We start from the raw sequence: 12,935 nt of genomic DNA, 5'->3' as shown, positions 1-12,935 counted from the left end.
CATGGAGAAGAAATAAAAACTTTGAGGTTCGCCGATGACATTGTAATTCTGTCAGAGACAGCAAAGGACTTGGAAGAGCAGTTGAATGGAATGGACAGTGTCTTGAAAGGAGGGTATAAGATGAACATCAACAAAAGCAAAACAAGGATAATGGAATGTAGTCTAATTAAGTCGGGTGATGCTGAGGGAATTAGATTAGGAAATGAGGCACTTAAAGTAGTAAAGGAGTTTTGCTATTTGGGGAGCAAAATAACTGATGATGGTCGAAGTAGAGAGGATATAAAATGTAGGCTGGCAATGGCAAGGAAAGCGTTTCTGAAGAAGAGAAATTTGTTAACATCCAGTATTGATTTAAGTGTCAGGAAGTCATTTCTGAAAGTATTTGTATGGAGTGTAGCCATGTATGGAAGTGAAACATGGACGATAAATAGTTTGGACAAGAAGAGAATAGAAGCTTTCGAAATGTGGTGCTACAGAAGAATGCTGAAGATTAGATGGGTAGATCACATAACTAATGAGGAAGTATTGAATAGGATTGGGGAGAAGAGAAGTTTGTGGCACAACTTGACCAGAAGAAGGGATCGGTTGGTAGGACATGTTCTGAGGCATCAAGGGATCATCAATTTAGTATTGGAGGGCAGCGTGGAGGGTAAAAATCGTAGAGGGAGACCAAGAGATGAATACACTAAGCAGATTCAGAAGGATGTAGGTTGCAATAGGTACTGGGAGATGAAAAAGCTTGCACAGGATAGAGTAGCATGGAGAGCTGCATCAAACCAGTCTCAGGACTGAAGACCACAACAACAACAACAACAACAATCCCGTCACAAAAGAAATAAAATAGGTCTTCTTTTCTCTTTTTGTGTGCACATGTATGACATCACATGCCACATCATTATTTTCCAGGATGAAGGTGACAACTGGTATCAGTAGGTTCAGCTATTTTTCATAACAGTTTGTTTATGTTTATATACGTTTACCCAACACACAGCAGACACCAGCAATATCATTATCATCCATCATATCTAATGCATGTGCAGTGGTCACCAAGCATTTGGCATCAGTATCCCTGGGCTTCACTGAATTATCTGTGTAAAATTCTTGGAAACATAAATGCATACAATCCTTAGTCTCCTGAACTTATGTGTGCATAACAGAGAGAAAATCAGATCACGTAAAGCATGAATTTAGGATAGCAATCACTCAAACAGCAAATACTGTAAATTATTCTCATTGTCATACTGCAGGAACAATTACCACAAAACATTCAAAAGATGGAGTACAGATTTGTCACAAATGAGAACTGTTGGAAGCAAAATACTACTGAATAAGTTAGAGGCATGCCATGGATTGATTTTACTTTCAAGAAATATCAGAGACCTCCAACAAGACTAAACTGATGGATGAAAACTCATCTACTTCTCTTCATTCTTTTGACTTCTTTGATGCTGTCCTCCACAAAGGGAAGAAAAGATGTTCTAGTCCAAAATATATGGTCCTTAGTGTTTCAGAATTATGGTGTGTTATTAATCTTTAATATATACATTGGATGTTATTTTTTGGCAGATATGGCCAACTTACTGCTTCCATGAAAGTCGGAAATCTATGTACTAACTAAAAATTTACATTCTGAATAGGTCTTTGACAATCTTATCATCTATAATATTTTTCTCCATTTGGAACACTTGGTTGAAAGTGAATATTTTTTTCTGTGTTAACTTTTAAGTTCTCTCTTCCAGGGTGAGCTCTTGCCTTCTCAATCTAAGTTTTGAATCTCTTCAGTAAGGCTGGGCTCACTGTCCACACAACAGATAGCAATGTGTCACTGGCATGTACAGTGATGAGATGCTTTTTACTTACAAACTTGGGAATTCATTTACATAACATAAGGATAGGAATGAACCCAAGACTGAGCTCTGGGGGAACACCACCACTGTATTTTTCTTATTTTTAACTATCTCTTCTCCAGTACCTCTCGCACAATAGTTTCTGTGTTCTGTTGTCTGCCTTTTGAATATGTTTCCTGATAGCAACTGCACGAGCTTTTCAATGACACCACTCATCACAATATTTAGCAAGATGTATTATGTTGAGAGCTTTTGAGAGGTCCAGAAATATTCCTGTTGCTTAGGAATTTTCATTTATTTTCTCAAGTGCATAATGAACAATTGTACTACAGATGACTTGGTATTTTGACCTCTTCTGTAACCATCCTGTAATTTACCTACTACATTATCTTTGTTATAATGTTCCAAGATATCTTTTAAAATTATATTCTCAGTCAGTTTGCTGAATGCTGAGATTATGACTACAGGTGTATAGTTATGAACATGCTTTATTTCCCATTTTTGTGTAAGGTTTTGACTGCAACCAGTTTCAACTTGTGAGGGAATAAACCATATTCAAGAACACACTTTATTAGATGAATTAATGGTTTCACTATCTCATGTTTACATACGGTACGGAGACACGCAGACATACATATGGGATGGAGAAATATCATCTAACCATGCTTTTTTTCCTGATGTTGTCGATAAGGTGCAGAATGTCATCAGCTCATACTGCAACTCAGTTCTGTTTGTTAGTGGACTCATATGCTATGCATCTGGTTTCATGCAGGTATGACTTTCAACAGTATTTATAAATTATTAAATACATTGCTAACTTGAAGGGAATCAGAAATATCATTATTCACAATTAATTCTATGTTATTACCTTTAGTTTCTGTAGCATTGTTTAAAATTTTGGTTTCAAAAGGTCAGCAACACTTAAAACATTATCTGACGTTCTTGTCTGTCAGTTAATTGTCCCTGCTTTTAACCTTGTGATTTCTTTGTGGAACTGATATTTGTACTTCTTGTACAAATATTTATCTGCTTGTAAAATTCTTTATCTATTCATAACTTGGGAGTTAGTCGGTACAGGCTACGTCTTCCAGTTTTTTCCTTTCAGATCTTTCATTTTAACATCTAATCATCTTTTGATTTTGAAGGGGATTTTTGTGAATACTCCCTTTGTTTCAAGGGGGTGTACTATTTCTGTGCCCAGTAAGACCGTCTAAGAAAATGTTCCATTTGTTGTTGACCACAATGGTAGTAATTACCGATTTTCAGATTCATGACAAATTATGCCATGAAGTAGTAATGTTGTTTACAGATAGAATTCTCTTGTGCTCAAACATTTTTCTTTGTTTGCATCTGTTATTACACTTTAGCACTAGTGTCTGTTCTGACAGGTAGCCATTTAAATGTCTGCTGACACGATGTGATCTTAATTTGCTATTACATGATCTACTGAATTACTATTGTTACAATTCTACTACGTCCTGGCCCTATTAAATAGGATACAACTTGTAAAATGTTTTCTTTCATGACTGTCATGTAAAATGTTTAAGTTCAGTTCTCCAAGTATGAAGAGAGACGAGTTTTACACTTTTACAACTTGACAATTTACTCAAGACTCCAAGAGATTTCAGGGAAGTATCCCAATTTCTGGAGGGGGATCTATATACACCTGCAAAAACGAAATAAACAGTGTGAAATATGATCTGAGAATTGCAATTTTGAAATCTCTGTCAACACGAAACTTGTTCACCACAGCATTTTCTCTGTGGTGGTTGTAAGCTTGCTTTTTCTCAGCAAATGGCAATGCCATCACCTTTATCATATGCTCTACACTAAAATGGTGCTATGTTATAGCATTCTAATTTGAAATAATAAATGTTATTTGCTGATTTTGGTGTTCAGTGATTATTACATGTTGAGCCAAGCAGGTAAAAATGATTGGAAAACATCTGTTTTATTTCATAAGCCTTGTGCATTATAACACAAAAATAACAGATGATGAATTTAAGACTGTCTGGGGCATATATGAATCAAGTGAATAGCTCTCTGGAACATATGAGCTACATTGCTGAACATTAGTGTGATGGTTCTTTATCCTTAAGACCAATGATTGTAGTCTAGGGCAACTGGTTCTTCTTTCTAACAACTTTCTTAATAACATATTTCTGCATCAGGTGACACAAATAATATTACATAAATATAGTGAGTGTCTCCCTGGGCTTACTGAATTGATAAGTTACTACATAACCCAATCAAATAACCTGATAAGCTGAAACCAGCAATGATACCATATATGTCACCTTAGGCTGCATTCTATTTTTCTACACAATACTGAATTACCGAACAGTAGTTATTTTAAAAATGGACAGAGAATTTAACTAATGAGTTGCAGGTAAGACATGGCTCAAGTTTGAAGTAATTTGTTATGCTAAACTTGTGGAGAACATTTTTTGTTACTAAGTAATGACCATTTAGACGGCAACCCTCGGCCTTTAGCGACATTCACCACCTTGTCAGGGGTCAGATAGCTCACTAGTTGAGACACTATGTAATTTCTATAATATAGAAGAAAAGGCTGCCATTTGCAACAACTTTAAAGGCTGAGGTTATTCACAGAGATGAGCAACAAGTGTCGAACAAAAGGATCGCACTCACATTTGCTACGGGTAGGAGTGCAGGTGGTAATTTCTATATTCTCACTTTAGTGGAAAAACAGGTTCACAACTGGTGGTGGTGTGTGGGAACCTGTTACAGCGTACCATGTAAACAATTTTTATTACATAGTTCACGATTATTTGAACAGATCAAATGTTTCTAAACATTATCAGACATCAGCGATCTTTTAATCCTCCCCTACCACCGTTGGACAACCCGTTCACTGTGAAGGCGTGCCGGCTCCTTTTCCTTTGTCAAGACAAGGTAAAGCTTAAGAAACACAGACGAGAATTGTGGGGCATGAGTGCGTCAGGGGAATGGAAGCCAGTTGTCAGTGTACACGGTTTCACATATTGCTCACTGGGTACAAACTAGCAGCGACATTGCGATGAATTTATTGTGTGTACACAGGTGGAATATATTATCCTCTAGCACCACTCTCTGTGATAAGGTCTTGTCTTATACGGTACCGGATTCAAAACGAAATTATTTGTTTTGGAGGACAATAAGTAAAATAAGTATTTAAGAAGTTTGTAGCGCTCTTAACCGGAAAGGTTACAGTAAAAGGGAAGATCATACAAGGTTTCGTTTCTACATAAGGAAGTTTTGTACCAATCTATTTTATTGCACATATAACGAATTCCTTACGGTGAGTTGCTTGAGTGCCAAGCGTCGCAACAAAACTTTTGAGCTCATTCCCTTTTCTTTCGTAACGCATTCAATGCATTTCTACAGACAATCGTCAGATCTTGTATTACTTTCGCACAAAACAAGACACTACCGAGTACCGAGACAAAACACTGTCAAATCTATGACCAGCAGTGTCGCCAATGCTTATCAATTCAATTACCTACTCAAGATCGTCAAATTACCCGATTTTACCTCAAAATACCCTCCGTTTCAAAAATAGTTGCATAAATGTTTACGTAGAAGAAAAATGACGATAAATTACATGATAAATTACAAATTAAACAATTTACTTAATTAATCCGAGCTGAGCGATGCCATACACCGCTTCTCGTGATTTATCTCGTTGGCCCGAAGGAAACACATTATACTTGATTGATTGATTCATTCATTCATTCTTCCGTAGAACAACATACATTGCATGGATGTCGTCAAACGTTTGTACAATACTTCTTATAAAATAAACATGTCGCCTTACAGTATATACAGCTCCTGTACTTAGTTCTATTTTTCTAATCATGTCAAGTTAAATTTTGTTACGACGTACAGTGTTCATGAACATTAATCTATAGTTATTTTAAATATTTATCTGCAGTGTAATAGCTATTATCTAGTAAATATTTTTTTAACCTTTAACAAAAGGTGTGGGGATCATTTACATCTTTTATTTCTAGTGGTAATCTGTTGTACAATTTTATACCATGATGTAATACATTATTTTGTGTTTTTGACTTGTTTCCTCTGTTCAGATGCAAACAGTGTCTGGATTAAGTTCCATGATCGTGAATTATGCTGTTTGTGTTATACAGATTAATGTTTTTCCCTATATACATTATGTTTTGATAAATATATTCACAGAGTACTGTCAGAATTTCAAACTTTTTGAACAACTCTTTACAGTGTGCCCTGTTACTGCTATTTGTTACTATTCGAACAGCTCTTTTCTGTATCTTGAAAATAGTTTGTATGTTTCCAGCACTTACCCCGCAAAATATTATCCCATAACTGAGGACTGAATGCATATACCCAAAGTAGGGTACTTTGAGGGATGAAATATTGCACTCTGGTGCAAGGATTCGAAGGGCGTAACATGCTGAAGATACCCTCTTTGCTAAAATTCTCACATGCCCTGTCCATTTTAGCTGACAGTTTACATTCATACCCAAGAATTTGCTGTCTGTTACACTATCAAATACCTCATTGTTTACTTTCAGTGTATCGTCAATGTGTTTTTTATTTAGTCATAAGTTTACACAGTTTGTCTTTTTGAAATCTAGAGTTACTTTATTCTTTAGTGAGCAGTTGTGGATGTCTCTGAGAGCTTCATTAGTTTTTCTATTAACAATATTGAGCTTGTGTCTGTAATCACTACAGCGCTGTCGTCAGCAAATAGTATTTTTTCCCCCATGCCTGACACCCTGTGGGAAATCATTTATACATATAAGGAAGAGGATTGGGCCCAGTACACTTCCCTGGGGGACACCTATATTAATATATATTGCATCAGGTAAGTGTTTTACTACTAATCTTTTGCAAATATGTGAGATTTCAACTCTTTGCACTCTGTCTTCCAAGTATGATTTAAACCATTGCTTTCCTGTAACCCTTATTCCTTATAGTTCTCATTTCTGTAATAAAATTCTGTGGTCAACTGTGCCAAAAGCCTTTGATAAATCCAACAAAATGCCTGTTGCATTCTCGCCCTTGTCTAATGCATCTAGTACGACTTTGGTAAACTGTGCTATAGCTGTCTGTGTACTTTTTGTGGGCCTGAAATCAAATTGTTCACTGCAGAGAAGGTTAAATTTTTCTAGCTAGTTCATTAGTCTATTTTTCATTATGGTTTCTATTATTTTAGAAATACAAGATAACAAGGAAATTGGTCTGTAGTTTTCTACATTTCTTGCACCATTTTATAGTACTGGTATTAATTTGGCTTGTTTCTGGTATTCAGGAAAGCAGCCAGATCTGAAAGATTCATTAATTATTATTGTTAATGGGGTTTTTATGCTGTGTCTACATGTCCTTAGCACACTGACTGGGATCTCGTCTAGCCCTGTGGATATTTTATTCTTCAATAGTGTAGTGCCACCTCTTTCTCTGTTGTTGGAAAGAGTGTGGTGGCTGGTCCTGTTGGCATAGAACATATGTGTCTGGAAATTTCTCTTGCTATTTCTTAGCAATCCCACCAAAGTATTCATTCACAAAGTTTGCTAGTTCCTTTGGGTTGCTGGTTTTTACATCTTTGCTATTAATCTGTGGTTCCAGATTTTTTTGTCCATCGTTTGCTGTCTCCTGTTTAATTATGTTCCAGACTGCTCTACTTTTGTTATCTGCCTTCAGTAATGTTTTGCCATTTGTAAGTTTTTTTGCAGCTAGCAATACTTTTCTATAACGTCTCCTGTGTTTACATGTTAAGGTCTGAAGCGGATTTGCTAGCCCAGTTAAATATGGCGCCTTGAAAACAGCTGTAACATTTTCTGATTTAGTCAGCACAATTGCTATTTCTCTTCAGTTAGACGAGCTGTAAACAACTTCAGTTTAATATTTCCACTTATCCTTCACTATACAAAAAGCCACTTCGCCCAAATTATCCGAAAATTTTTAAAATTATGACAGCCCAAACACTTTTCAAAACTGGTTGCATTTACATGGGAGCGAAAATCCATTGTGCAGTTGGAAAACGGGCAACTAGAAGTGGATTTCCGTAACCGATTTTGAAGTGTTTACATGAGCAACCAAACGCGGTATTGGGAAATCGGTTTACGAAATCCGGTTTTGTGAGCCCCATGTAAATGGGGTGATAGTGTGCAAAGAGTCTTCTCCCCCAAGAACACCAGTTCATTCAGCAATTGTGTAATAAAACTGCACTAAACTAAAATATGATGCCAATCACTTGAGTGGTGTCATTGAAGCTGCACGAGGAAACATGAAGACTTATGTGGCGTCAGCGGATTGACACAGCTTTTGGCCATGACACTGAAAGTGAAGCATGGTTCACACATATAACGTGACGCAGCAGCTAGTGGCATGCATCACACTTGCATATATGAACACCACAGTCTCATGGAGCAAGTTATTCCCGCCAGTCCTTCTACCGAATGTTTAGTATTAATAATGCAGCACCACATATCATTAATGTTTCTTTGATACCAGACATAACGCTGCCGCAGACGATACGAACACAATAATACAAGGAGCACTACAGACGGCGTGAACACGCAACGAGAAATGTTTGCTCCCAGTGTGGACGGAAACAGAGACCAGAAACAAATTCGGGAACATTTGCTAAACATCGCAGAAAACAATGTTTCCAACAGAAACATGTTTCCTGTGCCAATGTGTACCCGGCTTAACGCAACAGTCATGATACTCTGTTCGTCTTTGTTATCCATTGCGCCAGCAGCGCACCAAACAGCCAGCATGTGACACTTGTGAGTACAGTACCGAATGAGTGCGAATATTATCGTTTGTATTGATTTGTAACATAATTTTTAAATATGGCGCGCATGAAGTGACATAAAAATCGACAATAATTAAAATAATGGCACCACATTTGTCGTTCTATAGTTTCCTATGGACCCTAGGAGGTATGAAATGGTAGACTATAGGAGAGTTCATTTACTATTCTCTTATAATGTACAGATATTCACTGAATAAAGTCATTTTCCTTCATTAACAAAAAATTGCGAGTGCACACCAGAACATTGACCTTTTGCAGAAAGAAGTCATACGTCTACACAAAACGCGAAGTTTTTTTCGCTACACTTCCAACCAAATCACTGAATGTGGAAGGCAGGAAACAAGTACGAAATGAAATACGTAAATTATTTAACATACGAAGTACAGTAAAGGACCACACCTTTAGCTAAACGGAAAATGGCACAGACATAATATAATGCCAAGAAGTAATAAAGCTGTTTCTCAACAAAGAAGAAACCAATTCCACAACTGTTGTTACATCTGATCCACAATCGACAAGAATCTTCAACATATTCGCCTATGAAGCAAAAGTAATCATATTTACAAAAATATTTATGTATCAGAAAGTAGAGTGAAGTGAAAAAATAGGTGAATCATCAGGCTACATAAAAATTTTTGTGTATCGAGCAAAGTGCCTGTCATAATAAGAACAGGCAACAGTAGAAATATGCGCTTCTAATGCATGAAATATGTAGTGACATTCTCTTACTGTCAGCAGAGTAAGCCGCGATTATAGACATATTCGAAACTATTTCTTTGTGGATATGTTGCAGCTTATGTCATATTATCTGTGAAATTCGGCTGTTTTTTCATTATTTCGCGATAATTCATGTCCCTTGGTAATTTACTCATGTATGGAGAGCAAAAATGTAGCAGTTATTTCGTTAATTACGTAGAAAAATACGGAAAACATACATTATCCTTACGACACATTTCACTGTCTGCTTTCACACCGCCTGGAGCGTTAGTGTCACTCCAACTGTCAGACGTTAACAACTTTCACGCCAGAGAGCGTCGCGACCTGTAGGCCTATGCATTAAGGTGTATTCACACTTGCCGGAACGTCACCGTCACGTTTTTGAACGTCGGTAGTCAGAGGAATTCCTGAGCATTCACACTACATGGCACGTCAGCTTCGAAAGAACGCTGTGACATTGCAGCTGATTCATAAAATACTCAGCAGAAGCTCTATTTCGTATTTCATGGTAGATCGTCATAAAATGCCGAAATTTAGTTTATAGCAGTTCGCAATGATTGCTGTTGTACTTGATGATGAGGAACAGAGAGCAAGAAGAGTCCGGGTTAGAAAAATGTTGAAAAATTGCAACTGTGAAGGAGAGTTCCACACACTTCAGAAGGAGCTGGAAGGGGATGAATCCTCGTTCTACAAATACTTAAGAATGTCTAAACAAAAGTATTTTACCTGTTAAGGAAGATACAATTAAAAATTACGAATAGAAATTCAAGACTTAGGCGTCCAATATCATCTTGACAGAAGCTGTCGGTTTGCCTACAGTATTTTACATGGAATTGTATTTTACAGTGGAAATGAATTATGTCTACATATATTTCTGTTACCATGCACTGGGGCTACTGATATTGCTCCGGCTTGCTGAGCAGCCCGTGTGGCCACGCCAACGCCGAACTTAGAATATTTTCAGGGCCCACAACTCGCCCGTTACTTCACATGGTTTTCGTTGAAACAGTTGATGCATATTTTAACAGGTCCTGGGCAGTCATTGCAGAAGGTTGTCACTTTTTTGGTTACCTTGTCTGCTGCATTTTTGCTTTTCTGAGCGAAAATCCTTTTGCAGAACAATGTGCAATGTTGGCAAAATTTTCTTACTGGTCCCTCAATTTCCCTAAAGTATGGGCCCTATTTCTTGATGAAAGAGTGTCACAAGCAGCATATCCACATAAATCCAAGGCAATGGACTCTCTGAAAATTCGAAAAAAAACATTCTTTTCTCCGAAGTGCCCATTTTACAATGCGGAATCCAATGCTTTTATTATGGATGTGCCTAGTAGAAGTTCCATTGCAACTTTTCTCCACCATTTCACCACGATTGACATCATAGACTTCTCCTTTTATCAGTCCAGTTAAAAATTTTGACTCTAATGTCGTACTCTTCTCACACATGTCGCCCTCTTTAATATTCTTCTCCTCAATATCCTTGGGAACCTCTGCACTATTTGCACTAATTGTTCCACAGAGAAGCATCTTTTTATGTAATAACTTATGCACTAGAGAAATCCTTGTATAGCAATTGTCAGCGTAAAGAATACCAGCCTTTTGAAAAAGAGGCTCACGTATTTTCATAGCAATAGCCTCAGTGTGACATGCACTTTGCAATTATTCATCTTTCACCTGATAAACAAGCAAGACAAAAGTGCAACCTTCCTCTGTACTGATTGTGTATAGTTTTACACCATACATGTGAGGATATACTACCAAAAAGTCGACCTTCTGTTCCAAAGAATCATTGATTCATAACTACCAAATTTCTTCCTGGCGTTTGAGCGTTTTGAAAGTTACTCTGCAGATGTTCAACTAACAACTTTACTTTGCAAGTCCTGCGTTTTATGTTTCTAGGAGCATTGCTATCAATAAAAATCCAGCAAGATAATTACGCCAGAAATCGATCATTAGGGAAAGTGGTTTTTATAATTTTATTTATTTTATGACTTATTACACCAAACAATTGTACTATACGACATAGCCAAAGTAAGCAGTTGTGATAGCATTCATATCAGCAGTAAGAGTAATTACATGTAGCGCATAAATTGCCACACTGAGTCTTTTTAAGCTCTAGGATACACCTGGACCAATTTAACTAGCTATCGTTTAAAATGCTCTGGTACTTCGAAGATTCACATAATAATATATTTTAGTTATCACAGTCCATGTGAATTACTTCATTTTCTTGTCAAGATGCATGAAGTTGCATACAGTGAGTATTTCAATATTTAGTGTTAATCCATTTCACTTAAAACAGTGTAAGACGTTTACAAGTACACCAGCACATTTATTTTCTAGTTACTCAGCATTTAGCTTTCAAGCAGAATAGTAGTGTTATCAGCAAAAAGAGTAAATTTGCTCACTGTGTTTGTACAAAGTGGGAGATTGTTGATGAAGATAAGAAACAGGAAAGGTCCAAACTGGATACTTGTGGCATTTTAATGTGCTGCAGTCAGATGGAACAGGACAGCCAACAGTACCATTAAGTATCACCTGCTTTGTACAGTGTAGATATGATTTAATCCACCTATCATTGCTAACGTTAAAACCATAAAAAGAGGACTTCCTTAGGAGAATATTACAGTCTACACAGTCAGAGGCCTTTGACAAGTCACAGGAAATTCCTATGTAAATATCTCAGCAATTGCTTCCAAAAGTTACTGGGTGACAGACACACACCTATCTACAATTCTTGAACCCCTGTAGATACAGAGTTTCTTTTGAATAGCAGGCCCTGTTGCGCTAGAGATAGCTGTGTCCCTAATTTCCCTTTTTGGAAACTGTGTTGTACCAAAATCTGAATATTCTATCTCTCTAGGAATTTAATAATGGTGTCACTCATTTCCAAAAGTCGTTAAATCAACCTTTTTATACGTAGAAGGAGCGTATTTTGAGCTGCACCATTTAGAACATAACACAAGGTCCAGTAGCTGCTATTTCTGTTATAGAAGTAACTCTGAAGTTTATCTGTATTTCCAGACTCCGATATATCCACGATGGCTGCAGTTCAAGTAGACACTAAGTCCAGATAGCAACACGGGACCTAAAACTGATTTATTCAGTGCATATTTAATGCTCTGAAAAAGAACCATTTCCAAAACCCATTATTTCAGTATACTTGTCAAATAGTAATTAGAACACATTTTAAACTTTGTACTAATTCTCTTGTGAGGTAAATGCGACTTTATTTTGTTTAGCTTTCTGTATTTTATATTTTTCATAATAGTATACCTGTCATGTTGGATTCTGGTGCAAATACACATTATTGGGTAACAGCTGGTTGTTTAGGTGAACTTAACAGATTGTAAGCTTAATTTTAAAGCAATAAGCTACATAAAATAATGTATACAGGAGGTACAGCAGTATCCAATAATGTTAATACACCAGCTCATATAGGGAAATCGCAGAAAAAGTGGCAAATGAAGAAAAATTGGTCAAAAAATTTTGAAAAGTAAATGAGATAAGCTGTTGTTTATTTTATTTTATTATATACTTCTGCTTTTTTTCAAGTAACGTTTTTATGGTCA

The 12,935-nt window shown here is 36.7% G+C and overlaps 1 protein-coding gene across 5 annotated transcripts in view; it reads right to left on the bottom strand.

Annotated features, from left to right (window-relative positions):
• The window catches only part of LOC126473246 (transcription elongation factor, mitochondrial), a 116,775-nt gene extending 111,492 nt beyond the window's left edge, over positions 1-5,283 (bottom strand). For 3 of the 5 annotated variants that reach the window (XM_050100167.1, XM_050100165.1, XM_050100166.1), the window contains exon 1: positions 5,148-5,283. In XM_050100167.1, coding sequence (XP_049956124.1) covers positions 5,148-5,217 — 70 coding nt within the window. In that variant the 5' untranslated portion in view covers positions 5,218-5,283. The remainder of the gene's footprint in view (positions 1-5,147) is intronic. The other 2 variants (XM_050100168.1, XM_050100169.1) reach the window with 2 other exon arrangements.
• Positions 5,284-12,935: the final 7,652 nt, after the last annotated feature.

Source organism: Schistocerca serialis, chromosome 4 (assembly GCF_023864345.2).
Source record: "Schistocerca serialis cubense isolate TAMUIC-IGC-003099 chromosome 4, iqSchSeri2.2, whole genome shotgun sequence".
NCBI classification, from domain to species: Eukaryota; Metazoa; Arthropoda; class Insecta; order Orthoptera; family Acrididae; genus Schistocerca; species Schistocerca serialis.
Note: the sequence above shows the minus strand (reverse complement) of the source record. Positions and strands in the feature narration are given on the sequence as shown.